The sequence below is a fragment of the Suncus etruscus genome, chromosome 1 (assembly GCF_024139225.1).
Source record: "Suncus etruscus isolate mSunEtr1 chromosome 1, mSunEtr1.pri.cur, whole genome shotgun sequence".
NCBI lineage: Eukaryota > Metazoa > Chordata > Mammalia > Eulipotyphla > Soricidae > Suncus > Suncus etruscus.
Window position 1 is genome coordinate 23,135,694 of NC_064848.1, and position 14,128 is coordinate 23,149,821.

A 14,128-nucleotide genomic window follows, 5' to 3' on the forward strand; every position below is an offset into this window, starting at 1 on the left:
TCTGAGCAGCTGTCTCTGGAGGTGGGGTTCTATAAGGGTAGTTCAGAACTCCTACATTTGGGTTAGGGGGGGTTTGGGGCTGTTTTTTGTTTGTTTTTGTTTTTAGGATTCCCATCAATGCTCAGGGGTTAATCCTGGCTCTGCACTTAGGAATCACTCCTGGAAATGCCCAGGGACCATATGGGATGCCAGGGCTTGAATCTAGTGGTTACATACAAGACAACTACTATACCCGCTGTACTATCACTTAAATCCCTTAATAGTCTATTTTTAACAACCATCTATGTGAATGCTTGGCAGCCCCCCCCCCCCAATTACAGCACAGCCTGTCAGTAGGTGTTGGGGAGAAAAAATGGGAGTACCCAGACTCCTTGCACAGATGTGCAGGCATCTGAGATGTCTGGAGAGCTTGAATGAGCCACCCAGGTGCACACAGACCCAAGACTGCCCTGTATGGGGCCATTGAAACCCAGGTCTTGCCCACAGTGAGTACGATGAATACGGATTCCCCACAGTGCCTAACTATGAGGTGGAGGACCTGAAGCTGCTGGCCAAGATCCAGGCCCTGGAGGTACGCTCTCACCACCTGCTGGCCCACCAGGCCACGGAACAGCCACTGGAGGAACGCTGGGCTGCCCTGGGTGAGCTGGCCGCCTCCTCCGAGCTCAAGCAGCTGCTTCGGGAGGGTGTGCCCCGGGAGCAGCGACCACGAGTCTGGAGGTGGCTGGTCCACCGCCGAGTCCAGCACCTGCAAGGTCCTGGACGTTACCAGGAGCTGCTGGGTCGGGGCCAGGCCTGTGAGCACCCTGCAGCCCGACAGATTGAGCTGGACCTGAATCGGACCTTCCCCAGCAACAGACACTTCGCCTGTCCCACCTCTGGCTTCCCTGACAAGCTTCGACGTGTGCTGCTGGCCTTCTCCTGGCAAAATCCCACCATTGGCTACTGTCAGGGCCTAAACAGGTAGGTGAGCTGCTCTTCGGGTCCACCCCAGCTCAGTGTTCCCCTCTCAGAGGTCCTCTCCTCCCAAGGATGTAACAGGCAAGGTAGGAGAGATGCATGCAGCCAGAGCCTAGGACAGGAGAGGCTGCCAGACCCTGATCTGTCCTGCTAACCTGGTTCTTCCTGCTTGTTCTCTACTCTCATTCGAGATAGGGACTGGAGGCGCAGTGTGTGAGATGAGATGGATGGAGTGGGCTCAGCCTCATCTGAGCTAAAATCAGGGGTAACCCTGCAGGGGAGGGCCACAGAGACAGGACCTGAGCAGAAGGAGGCCACATAAAACTTCTGAAGGGTTTTGGGGGTCAGGAGTATCTACCACCAGAGACAGAGAGCCACAACAGGAACATCACTTTTACTTCATTCTTTTTCTTTTTTTCAGGGGTGTGGTATGGGAACACACCTGGAGATGCTTAGGGCTTTTTCCTGGCATTTTGCTCGGGGATCACTCCTGGCAGGCTCAGGAGACCATGTGTAGTATCAGGAATTAAACCCAGGTCATCTTCATATAAGGCAAGCAACCTACTGTGCTATCGCTTCGTTCCCACTTTTTTTTTTGTTTCTTTTGTTTTGGGGCCACACCCGGTGTGCTCAGGGATTATTCCTGGCTATGCACTCAGAAATCAATCCTGGCTTGGGGGGACCATATGGAATACTGAGGGATAGAACCATGGTCTGTCCTAGGTTAGCGCATACAAGGCAAACACCCTACTGCTTGTGCCTCCACTCCAGCCCCTTCATTCCCACTTTTACTCCTTTCACCAAAAGCTGCCTTCCCCATAAAAAAAAACACATCTAGGCATGTGGTTTAGATAGAAAATTTCTGGGGCTGGGAGACTGTTCAAAGGTGAAGCACAAGCCCATCTTACCCTTTCAAGGCCTCCCCTTCATTTGTCAGAGGTCAGCCACCTAGTGGCAATCTTTAGAATTGCATTGCAGTGTCTCAAGGGACAAACCTCAACCAACCTGTCTACAGATCAAAGAACTGTTTTAGTTGGGATCTGGAGCAAAAAGGTATCAGGCCTCTTTCCTCTAAGATAAAAGCGGAATGCTTTTATTTTTCTGGCGATGCTGGGAGGACAAGTATTCTTTGAGTAGTCTTTTCTTTCCTTCTTCGTCCCTCTTTTGCAGATCTACCCACACCCAAACTTATGCCTGCAGCAGCGGGTCAATTGCAGGCCTGCGCAGTTGATACCAACAGCCACTCATCACAGACCTTTTAACCTGTGTGGAAACCTAGAACAAAGGGCTGACAAATGTCACCCCTAGAAAAGCACTTCTCTACCTGTGTCTTTGTCTTTACAGACAAGTTTACCTAAGCCAAAAGGTTTATCTAGAAGAGGTTTATCGGGGCCGGAGAGATGGCATGGAGGTAGAGCATTTGCCTTGCATGCAGAAGGATGGTGGTTCAAATCCTGGCATCCCATATGATTCCTTGAGCCTGCCAGGAGCGATTTCTGAGCGTGTAGTCAAGAGTAACCCCTGAGCACTGCCAGGTGTGCCCCCCCCAAAAAAAAGAAGAGATTTATCAAGATTTATCTCAACCTTTGAGAGTTTCTGAGACAGCATCCAAACTCTGTAGAAAAGTGTGGCCATGATCAGTTAGTGACACATATCCCATGCAGAGACCAAGGGAATGTTGCTACGGTTCAGTAGTTTTGTCCACCCAGGACTCAGACAAAGATAGTGGTGGCCAGTGTGGCACATGTTTGTCTTGAGCAAGATGACACTCCCAAGTCCTGGTCTTAGCTAGGCTGAGCCTTCTGTTGTCCGGAAACTGCCAACTCTGCCTCTCCTGGGTGTTCCTCTTGGGCTTGGGATGATTTGTATAGGTCTGCCTCTAGGGGAGAAACTTCATCCTGCTGTTCTAGAAAGGGAGAAAGGATTTCCTTCCTTCCTCCTTCCTTCCTTCCTTCCTTCTTCCCTTCCTTCCTCCTTCCTTCTTCCTGCCTTCCTTTCCCTTCTTCCCTTTCTGCTTCTTTCCTCCTTCCTTCCCCCCTCCCTTCTTCCATCCTCCCCTCCTTCCCTCCCTCTTTTCTGTCCTTCCTTTCTTAGACTTTCCCCCTTTCCTTTTTTTCTTATTCTTTTCTCTCTCCTCTCCATGTCCCAGAGGTCAGTGGCTGCAAATTCCATGTAACACAAGCTGGAAAAAGCATCTTACTGTGCACAGTAAGCACATGAGCCCATGGAGCCTGGACTCCCAGCTTCTCCCTGAGGGACCAGTGGCGTGGGTGGTGGTATCTGTATGTGGATGGTGCCATGTCAGGGATGTGTGGTGCTGGTACCATGTCAGAGAGGTTGATCGCTGTAGGTTCTCCATAGCTTGGCCAGGACAGTATCTATAATAAGCCTGCCAATACAGCTGCCTCTGCAGTGCCCCCAGACCTCAGTGAAAGGGCTAAGACCCCTGCATCTTGGCAGCTGTTCTGGCCCTGCCCTGGCTGGGACATGCTAAGGAAGTTGGGAAAAGTAGAGCAGACTATCCCTGCAGCGTGTTTCTCAATGCTTCTGAGGCTGGAGAGGAGCTGCACCCTCTTTCATTCCATGATATCATGAAATCACAGCCAGAGAGGGGAGGCCAAGGAGGAAAAGGAAATTGTTCTGGGCTTCTGGAATCCCCAATATCCCCAGTGAGCCTCATAGTATGCAGTCCATTTTCTTCTAATCATCTGAGGGTTGGGGAGGACTGTGAATCCCACCTGGTGACCACTGAGAGGTGACCACATGCACCAGCCCTCTCAGTCCATGACTGCCTTGAGGAGAATACGGCGAGTCCGGACATGTTGGCCCTGTGTCTGCTGCTTGCCCTCCTAGCAGATCTGTATGTGACCACGAGTATTAGGTGGAAAGTCAAAAGTAATTTGAGTGACTTGCCCAAAGTTACCCAGAAAGAGACCATGGACTGGGATTTACACCTGGGAAGGGAACTCCTGAGCCCCTGCTGTGAGACCACCCCTTATTGTGCTAAAAATTCCCTGGGGCACCTCTACACATACATACTCTCCCTCCTGGGGTCTTGGAGCAGCTGGTTAGGGTGGGGTTGGATTGACTTGCCCAGCACCTGGGAGCCTCTTGGACTACAGGCTGCTTGGCTGGAAGGGCTGCAGGTCACTCCCACTTCCCCCTGCCCCTCCAGACTGGCCGCAATCGCCCTGCTGGTCCTGGAAGAGGAGGAAAGTGCCTTCTGGTGCCTGGTGGCCATCGTGGAGACCATCCTGCCCGCTGACTACTATAGCAAGACCCTGACGGCATCACAGGTGAGTGGGACCTGCAGGAAGTGTTCCTGATTCAGTCCTACAGGTCTGTGCATCTGAGACCAGTGGGAGCATCTGGGCAGGATGGAAAGTTCCAGTGAGCTGATAGCAAAGAGAATTGTTGGGACTCAGACTGCTGTTAATCCTAGTGTCTCCACACAACACATGGCTTCCCTGAGGAGGAGAAATGGGTCATACTTTACTATTTGCATAGGTTTAGGAGAAAGTGGAGGATGAAGGGATGAAGAGTCCTGGTCAGTTGGCCCAGCTGCCCTCATGGCTGCTGCCTTTACCCTCACCTTCAACCCTACCACAGCCTGGGACTCAGAACCTGGTAAGACTGTGTGCAGAGCAAAGGGTACCCCCTCAGATGGAACTGGGGTTTCCTCTCTGAGCTTGACCAGGCAGCGAAATGTCAAAGATGAAAGGCAGGGACTAGGCTTCTCAAATAGTTGTTCCCATATCTGCCCCAGAAAGATGCTTCAGTGTCCAGCTTGGAAAACTGTGTGGCCACATGGGGAGGGGGAACAGAAAGACTAGCATCATCCCAAATGGACCTGAGCTGCTGGCCGAGGGTGGTCCCAGGGCCTGACAAAAGGACCTGATTATTACTGGCCAAGACTAAGCAGCTCAAGGAATTCAGCCCTTACATGCAGGACCCCAGCCTCTAGGTTTGAGGGTAGGGGTAGTAGCAGGGATGAGCTGACCAACTTCTCTGGATCTGCAGGTGGACCAGCGCGTGCTGCAGGACCTGCTCTCTGAGAAGCTGCCCAAACTGACAGCCCACCTGGTACAGCACCGCGTGGACCTGTCTGTCATCACCTTTAATTGGTTCTTGGTAGTCTTTGCTGACAGCCTCATCAGTGACATCCTCCTGAGGGTCTGGGATGCCTTCCTGTATGAGGGCACAAAGGTGGGCACTGTGGGGCTTGTGGGCAGGGCAGCAGGGAGTTGTTGGGCAGCTCTCCCCCGGGCCACTACTCTGCTGGCTCCTTTACCTCTATACACCAGCTCCAATCTCATCTCTCTACTTACCCAGTAGAGGGGCATAAGTGGACCTGGCATGCTCCTTCATCTAGAGGGGGTGCTCCCTCCTCCTCTCCTTTTTGTTTATTTTTAGTGCTTAAAGGAGGCTGCTACTGCGGCCAGAGAGATAGCATGGAGATAAGGCATTTGCCTTGCATGCAGAAGAACGGCGTTTCGAATCCCGGCATCCCAAATGGTCCCCCAAGCCTGCTAGGAGCAATTTCTGAGTGTAGAGCCAGGAATAACTCCTGCGTGCTGCTGGGTGTGACCCAAAAACCAAAAAATAAAATAGAATAAAATAAAAAGGAGGTTGCTACTTAGTTTTCTTCACTCTCCTGTCCCACACCCTGTCTCCACCCTCCAGTGGCTGAGAAAAGTTCACAAACCCTGTGATCTCCAGCTACACCCCTTGACTTCCCCACATCATCCCCAAGTCTGCACCAGCACCACTCCGGCAGCACCAGCAACTAGGCGGAGCTTCACCTCACCCCCTGACTCACCCCGCAGGTGGTGTTCCGCTATGCTCTGGCCATCTTCAAATACAACGAGCAGGAGATCCTGCGGCTACAGGACAGCCTAGAGATCTACCAGTACCTGCGCCTCTTCACCAAGACCATCTGTGACAGCCGGTGAGAGCCCCAGAAACGTCCGCCCAGCTCCCATATACACTCCAAACTGCTGAGCTGAGCACCTCCACTCCTACTTCAAAAGCATGATCAGTCTGCCCTCCTCCATGGAAATTTAAGGCTCTTGGAAGTGTCATTTCCTGCCACCTTTTGTCTCCACCTCTTCCTCCACTCCCATACCCATGGCCTGTGACCCAACCAAACAGAACTGTTGGACTTCTAAGCCGTTACCTATCTATGCCTAGGCTTGAGATCTTGCAGCTTGTTAGTGCCTAGAATGCCTCCTTGCCACCACTACCATGTCTCTGCTTGGTCAACTTCTACCTACTCCATAAGATTCTTTTCTGTTCATATGCTACCGCCTTCCAAAACCCTTCTCAGACCAATCTATCCTTACCAGCCCTCCATAGCCCTCAGCTTCCTTCCACTTTAGGACATGGACATTGCTCAGAGGGTAGGTAGGGTGCCACCCAGGAATACAGGCCATGGTAGGGGGAGAGGGGACTCTGCTCAGGCACTTCTCCTTTCCAGGAGGCTGATGGGTATCGCTTTCAACGACATGAACCCCTTCCCTATGAGGCAGCTGCGGCAGATGCGGGCAGCCCACCGGGAACGGCTGGAGGCTGAGCTACGGGAGCTGGAGCGCTTCAAGGCCGAGTACTTGGAGGCACACTCATGCCGGGGTCCGGCACTGCCTGAAGGATGTGCCAGCGAGGATGAAGGGGAGGGAGAGGCTTGATACTGAAGGGGGCCTCACCATCCCACACCTGTCTTCTGAGGCTGCCCAGGTGCAGCCAAGTCCTGTGACCTGGTGCCCCTGAGAAGTGCCTTCCCCATCCTGGGCTGGTGGTACCTGGTCTGCCATACAGCCAGTGATGGGCTTTTGCCTCTCCTGTCACCAGCACACCCCCAGGGATGCCACCTCACTTTAGCACTTTAGCCCCTCAGACAGGTGCCCTCGAGAGGGCAGGCTGTGGAGCATGATCTTGGTAGCCAGGGGTGCCCTGCTGGGACATCTCCAGCTGCTGCTTCTCTGGGCACCATGCAGGGCTGTCTCTGCCTGTACCCTGTTCCCATGGGGTGGGGGAAGGGAGACTGTGCCTTTAGGGCTTCTGTCTCTAGGCTGGAGGGGACTGGGAGTGTCTGCACAGAAACAGCTCTATCTCTCAGGCCTGTTTCCTTCCTGTCTTCTTGGCCTCTTGGGGATTCCCAGAGTGAATCCCCTTTCACCACCAAGCAGAACTTGCTGTGAGTTGGGTGAGGCCCTAAGGCAGGCACCCCTACTCCTTACACCCTCATCCACACACTGGCATGTCCTGGTCACGTCCTTATGACATATGGATGCTTGGGGGTGTGGAAGGTAACCACTAGACACCCCCCACCTCGTAGCTTGCCACATACTTCAGTACTCACTGTGAGCAGGCACCAGGGCTCAGTTCCATGCAGACCCTTCCTTGCATCCACTCTGGACCCACTGCTTGGTACCCTGGTAGCACGGGTAGCAGCAAAGCCTGCACCCATGCCTAGCAGCCCTGAGCTGGGAGCCCCTGCTCTCAATGGGGTCATAGGCTGAAATCCAGCTCTGGGGTACTGTGGTTGTCCAGGGATAGGGAGGAGACTACACCTATCACCCTTTGTCTGTCTGTCTCTGTCTCTGTCTATATCTGTCTATCTCTCTTTGTCTCTGTCTCTGTCTCTGTCTCTGTCTCTCTGTCTCTCTCTCTCTCTCTCTCTCTCTCTTTCTCTCTCTCTCTCTCTCTCTCTCTCTCTCTCTCTCTCTCTCTCTCTCTCTCTCTCTCTCTCTCTCTGTCTCTCTCAAACACACACACACCAGCTCTCATTGTCCTCACCTCTTGTCTCTGCACAGCCCTAGGTCAGGGACAACCAGGAAGTCACTCAAGCATGGGCACCCGGAAGTTCCTCAAGTTTTTTTCACTCCTTCCTCCAGCAAAGTCCAGTTAAAATTCTTCCTCCAGAACAGCCTCAGGGAAGTGCTCATCTGGGAGCAGGAGAGTCCTGCAAGGCTGACATTGTTGTCCAGGGGGCAGCACCAGAGAGACTAGAGGCCCAGCATCCAAGGGTTCCCTGCAGGGTCACAAGAATCACACACACCCTGTGGAGTAAGTCACAGGCAGCCTGTGTGCCTCCCGCTAAGCATCATCACCACAGGGGCCTGGAGCACCAGGAGAGGCTGGCTGGGGTACACTCTTGATGGGGGGGTCCCACATGGGTACATAACATCTCAGGCTTCCCCAGAACATGGCCATGATGACCCTGGAAACCCCCCAAACATAATCAGGTATAGCCCTAGAGGCCCCCAGCTGACTCCCCAGAGTCAAAGCTATGGAGAGAGCCAGGGTTCAGACCCTGGAGGCACTGCCTACAGCCCAACCCCACCCTCCAGCTCACTGCTACTCTGGAACTGGAACTTCTCCCCCTGCAGCTGGGGAAAGACAGGCCTGGCCCTGAGAATGGGAGCAGGAAACACCGGCTGGCAGGGGGCTATAGCTGGAACTGTGGGCTGGGGGCTACTGCTCACCAGGAGCCTGCCCTGCCCTGCTGGGCCTTTGGGGCCTATCCCTGGTATCAGGTTCCTGGCCCGCACCACAGCTGTCACCCCCCATCCTGCCTCACACCCCCCCCTACCCCAGGGGATATGCTTCAGGAGGAGAGGGAGGAGTTAGGGGACCCCATCCCATACCTAGTCACTAGAAGTAGCACATACACAATCCCACAGTGCCTCCTTTCACATGGAAATGGACAAATGGCCACCGACCCTCCCAACGCAGTCTAGCACTGCACCAGGCACTGACCATATGTAGTTGGGGAGGCTCTACTGGATTGGGGTGGCTTCCCAGGGAGGAAGGGGTGTAGCAATTGCCTGTCCCGCCCCCATCAGCAATAAGGCCCGAGAGAAAGGAACTGACAAGAGGGTCCAAGACCACAGGGCTATGCCTTTTGTATGGTTTTCTAGCTAATGCACTCCTGAGCACGTTAACTGTTCTGGCTCAGTTTGTGAAGGGGCTAAAGATGGTGTACAGGCACATCCCATCCCCAGGAAGTATCCCCGTGCCTCCCCCACAGAATTCCCATTCTGTGGGGACAGGGACTGACTGACAAGGTGGCCTGGAGGGGTCTCCCACAGAACAGAGCGGCTACTGCCCTGAAGGGAGGGATAAGGTTGTGTGGGTTGTAAGATGATGCAGAAGCAGGAAAAGACCTCCTGGAGGGAGAAAGGTTGTGCAGCCTCCAGCTGGCCCCAATCCCAGGCCAATCAAGACCTGACAGCTTGACCATGTCCTAGGAGGAATTACAAATAAAGGCCACTTTGACTCTGAAGTATCAAGGACCCCCACATGCTGTTTTCCCAAGCGCTTTTTAAGAAATATCAAACACTCCTTTCATGCTATTACTGACTGAGCAGGGGAACAGAGGAGAGCAAGGCCTGAGCCCAGAAGGCAGGTGCAGGCTGTGGGGGCTGAGGGCTGGGCTTTGGGCTCGCATCAGGCTGTTCTAAGGAGGTGATTGGAGCCCCGAAGGCTCTCTCCCTTCTAAGCCTTAATTTGCTTTGCTATAAAATGAAATAGTAAGGGCCAGAGCGATAGCACAGCGATAGGGCATTTGCCTTGCACGCGGCTGCCCAGGACAGACCTCAGTTCGATCCCCAGCGTTCCATATGGTCCCTCAAAGCCAGGAGCGATTTTTGAGCGCATAGCCAGGAGTAACCCTCGAGCGTCACTGGCTGTGGCCCAAAAAAAATAAAATGGGTAGTTACGGAGTAGGTAAAAGGATTGTAAGGAGTTAGGAATATTGGTAAATAAGAGCACAGCACTCTATGTAATATTTATTCTCTCAATAAAGTATCCTGAGTGCCAACTACTGCTGTAAATGCTCCAGAAGAGCCACCCGATGTGGTGCTTTTTCCCAGGAGTAGGGCTGAGGCTGGACATGAAACATGCTCAAGGAGTCTCAGTGCCTGCGATTGAAGGACTGATGGACTGAAGGACTGGCAGACTGTGTGGTCTGACCAACATACTTAACCTCTCTGCGTCTCGGCTCATTTACCATCCAGTGTAGTTCAGAGGCCTGGGTGACAGGGTAGATGGGGTCGTGCCCACTGGGGTGGATGAAGGTGGCTCAGAAGCCCAGAATCAGGCGAGGACGGTGTAGGCCGGGCCGGGCAGCTGCGTCCCCTGCAGACCGCCGTGCAAAGTGCGGGTCCACCTGCCAAGCGGCTGGGACGGGACGTGTCGTGTCGGACCCGGGCGGAGGAGACGTAGGAGCCGCCCAGAGGTGCCGTGTGCCCGCGAGCCTCGGAAATGCAGCCGCGGGGAGACCCGGCGCGCTCCGGAGTCCCCACCCAGCGCGTCCCCGAGCGCAGCCCGCCAGGCGCGCGCCGGGGCGGGGGTGCCCAGGGCCCGGGGTGGCCCGCGGGGAGCCGTGGACGCCCGGGCGGGGCCTGCCCGGCTCCCGCCCCCCGCCCCGCCCGTGCGCCTGCGGGGAGGCGGCGGCCAGGCCGGGCGCGGGGACTCGGCGGGCGGCGAGGGGACGCGGAGCGGGAGCCCGGGACGTCGTCGCCACCTGCGCGGCCGTCGCCAAGGTAGGGCGGCCGCGCGCCCTGGGCAGCGCCCTGCACGGGTCTGCCGCTTGGGGATGGCGCGCCTGGCGCCTCCCGGGAGGGAGGGAGGGATGCTGGGGCTCGTCGGCGAGCGGGGGACCCGGCTGCCAGGCCTCAGTTTCCCCAGCAGGTGATGGGCCCTGCCCCAAGTCCCGAACCCCATTGGGGATCAGGACTTCTCCCCAATGTGGCAGGGAGGCCGCTGTCCCTGGGCGCGGAGACGCGGTCTCCACGGACCCACCTCCACTCTCTCGTATCTTGGGTTCCTCCCCACCATGGGACCGGCTGGGGGACCTACTGGGTTTCGGCTTCCCCCTGGGAAAAATGGGGGTCGGTGGAGAAAATGGGGAGATGGGGAGACCCCCGCCCCAGTTCTGCCTACGCCTTGCCAGCTGGGGCAGCGGGGATTAGGCGCGGTCAGAGTCTGTCCACCAAGAGGTCCTGGAGATTGGGGTTGGGGGGGCCTGGAGCAAAACCATGCATGCATCCAATCATACATACACCTGGGTCTAGGGAACCGCTCTGGAGCCTTCTGCACCTCTGCAGAGCAGGCGACAGCGCCTAGAGAGCTGTGTAGGGCTGAGGTTGGGCTGGGCCAAGCACATTCATGGGTGGCAGACAGTGGCCCCAGGCACTGGCGGGAATGGTGTAGCCTGTTGTGGGACCTCACCCTCTGTAAACAGATGGAACCTGCTGCTCTGGCCCTGGGCAGACAGACGGACAACTCCTGAACTGCCCCTGCTGCCCCAAGGTAAGCGCGGCTCCTTTAAGTTAGCTCACACCTCCCCACTCCACAGCCCTGGGTGCTACTGTTTTGCCCAGGGACTCTGAGGGGGTCAAGTCGAGGGGCGGGGGCTGGCGCACCGCCCACTGCAAGGGTCCCTGGGCCTAGTGTCTGCACTGGCTCTGAACTGAGGGGTCTGGAAGGAGATCTGGAGCCAGAGAGGGTTCTCTGAGAGCCCTTCCCGCCCAGGGGTCCTCTGCAGTCCTACTGTGGCAGAGCCAGGAATCCTTTCTGAGTGTCATCTGGGCCTTCTTAGTCTCCCTGGTCCCTGTCCAGACCTGCCCCTCATTCGGAGCTTGCTCACAACCAAAGAAAAGAGGGATCCTTCATACACTCGTGTGCACACACACGTTAATTCACACGTGGTGAGCTCCGTGTCACACATGAATGCACATACTTTCATTCACAGGTGGTGAGCACCGTATTTCACACACACACACACACACACACACACACACACACACACACACACACGCATGCACTTTCAGTCGCGGGTGGTGAGCCCCATTCACACACATTTACTCACATGTAGTGAGCTCCTTACCTCATACACACACTTTCACTTACAGTAGTGAGCTTCATGTCTTACACACGCATGCACTCGCATGCACTTTCACTCACAGGTGGTGGGTTCCGTGCCACACTCACACATATACACACAACCTTTTACAGGTGGTAAGCTCTATGTCGCACACACGGACACACACTTTTACTCATAGGTGGTAAGCTCCATATCATCAGAGCCATACACATAGAGGCTGCGTGAAACTCTTGTTTGGGTGAGCTGACTACAAAGCCTGCATTTTAGGGGTAAAGTACAGTAACCTTGACCTTGCCTTTTGTCCCCCTAAGGGAAGGGAGTGTAGCTACATAGACCTTGGAGTTAAACCACAAATGAGTGTTATTATCCCCTCGTAAAAGCAGGCTAAGTATAAACTCAGCTCCTGTGCACAGGCTTAAGTGTTACCTGAGTGTCCAACTTCGCTATGTATGTCTCACCTGGGACCCGCTTTCCTGAAAGCACAGCCTTCTTTTAGGTTCCATTTACTAGGTATTAATAAGTTATACTGTCTAATCACTTAAAAATGCACCAGGGGACTGTGGAATGTCCATGTTCAAAGGGATCTTAACAAACCCTCTCAACCCCCTCATTGGACCGATAGGCATCACCTATCACCGAGGGGAAGTGACTTGCCAGAGATTGCACTGCCAGCCAGCCAGCCAGCCTTCCCGCCCCAGGCATCTAACTCCAGAAGCAGTTTTGTTTGTTTAAAAACACATACTATGTGTCAATGGAAGCAGTATATCTGTGTTTAACCTATAAAAAAAAATTACAGAAAATAAATGTAAAAGCAGAGGCCTGCGTGGATGGGACTGTTGAGACCCATCGGTTAGATGTGATTTTGCAAACTGATCTGACTGCTGGTTGCAAGAAAATGATCATAGTAACCCTTTGCCCCTCAATAGACTTCTACTTTGAGGACTTTACTCCAAGGAAGTAACAAAGAGAGAAGATAGTGCTGTTAACTTGTTCAAGAAGCTCTTGGTTGATTACACAAAGGCTTACTAAACATTTCCCTTGAGAAGTGTAGCTTCAAACTCAGCAGTGAAGCCAGAGATGCTTTCTTTGGTCAGCCAAGAAGCAGTGTGGGGCAAAATGGCAAGGACACTTAAAACAGACAGATTCCAGATGGGCTCTTCCTTTCCTCTCCCCTCTGGCCTTAGCACAGTCCCCTTCCCTGTCTACACCTTGCTTTTCCCATCTGTGACATGGGGGAGAAGTACATGCAGTTGCCAATGAATTGCTTTCAGCTCTGACACCCCATATTTAGCTTTAGCAAATCTGTAACTAAACTCTGTAAGAAGAAGCAGCAAAGGCCAGAGCAATAGTGCAGTGGTAGGGCTCTTGCCTTGCACGTGGCTGGCCCAGGATAGACCTCAGTTCTATCCCCAGCATTCCATATGGTTCCCAAGCCAGGATCAATTTCTGAGCATATAGCCAAGAGTAACCCCTGAGCGTCACCAGGTATGGCCCCTCCCCCGCAAAAAAAGAAGCAGGAAGGGCTGGAGTGATAGTACAGTGGTTAAGGCACTTTCTTTGAATGTGGCTGATCCCCGATTGGTCCCTAGCACCACAAAGTCCCTTGAGTACCACTAGCTAATGACCTGAACATTTTTTTTAAAGATTCTTTTTTAAAGAAAAGGAATCAGTGAACAGGCACACAGTGGTAACTAAGCAATCATCCAGCTTCCACCCCATCTTTAGAGGCAAGTTCTCTGGGAAGGGACTGGAGACTATAGTCATAGACATTTCCTATTTCTAAATGGCCTCAATTGCTTTAGAACATAGTGAATTTTAATTTTAAATTTTTGAGGGTTGGGCTGGAGAGATAGCATGGACGTAGAGCATTTGCCTTGCATGCAGAAGGATGGTGGTTTGAATCCCGGCATAACATATGGTCCACCAAGCCTGCCAGGAGCGATTTCTGAGCATAGAGCCAGGAGTAACCCCCTGAGCGCTGCCAGGTGTGACCCAAAAATAAAAAGAAATTTTTGAGGGATTTGGGAATGGGGTAACTGTGCTCTGGAGCATATAGGGGTTATTTCTGGAAATACTTGACTTCTTGGTCCTGTGCTATACCTGAGGATGAGTGTTTCTATTCAGGACAATTTGGTGCTGAAGACCACCTAAGCTTCACCAGCAGAGTTAGGGGCAAAGTGGGGAGGGCATGTGATACTGGGGATCGAACTCTAGGCCTTGCTCATACCATAAGTTCTCTCCCTAGCCCCTGTTTTTATTACCAATGACCAGGGGACAGGT

At 53.7% G+C, this 14,128-nt stretch overlaps 2 protein-coding genes across 2 annotated transcripts in view; both read left to right on the forward strand.

Moving 5' to 3' along the window:
• Nucleotides 1-6,955, forward strand: part of TBC1D2 (TBC1 domain family member 2) — a 63,804-nt gene extending 56,849 nt beyond the window's left edge. Inside the window, exons 9-13 of the mRNA XM_049784356.1 lie at nucleotides 487-963; nucleotides 4,136-4,256; nucleotides 4,981-5,166; nucleotides 5,787-5,908; nucleotides 6,437-6,955. Of these exons, the coding sequence (XP_049640313.1) occupies nucleotides 487-963; nucleotides 4,136-4,256; nucleotides 4,981-5,166; nucleotides 5,787-5,908; nucleotides 6,437-6,644 (1,114 nt within the window). The 3' untranslated portion in view covers nucleotides 6,645-6,955. The remainder of the gene's footprint in view (nucleotides 1-486; nucleotides 964-4,135; nucleotides 4,257-4,980; nucleotides 5,167-5,786; nucleotides 5,909-6,436) is intronic.
• A 3,495-nt stretch (nucleotides 6,956-10,450) lies between these two features.
• Nucleotides 10,451-14,128, forward strand: part of CORO2A (coronin 2A) — a 69,797-nt gene continuing 66,119 nt past the window's right edge. Inside the window, exons 1-2 of the mRNA XM_049784369.1 lie at nucleotides 10,451-10,505; nucleotides 11,207-11,274. The gene's annotated coding sequence lies outside the window, so the exon portion shown is untranslated. The remainder of the gene's footprint in view (nucleotides 10,506-11,206; nucleotides 11,275-14,128) is intronic.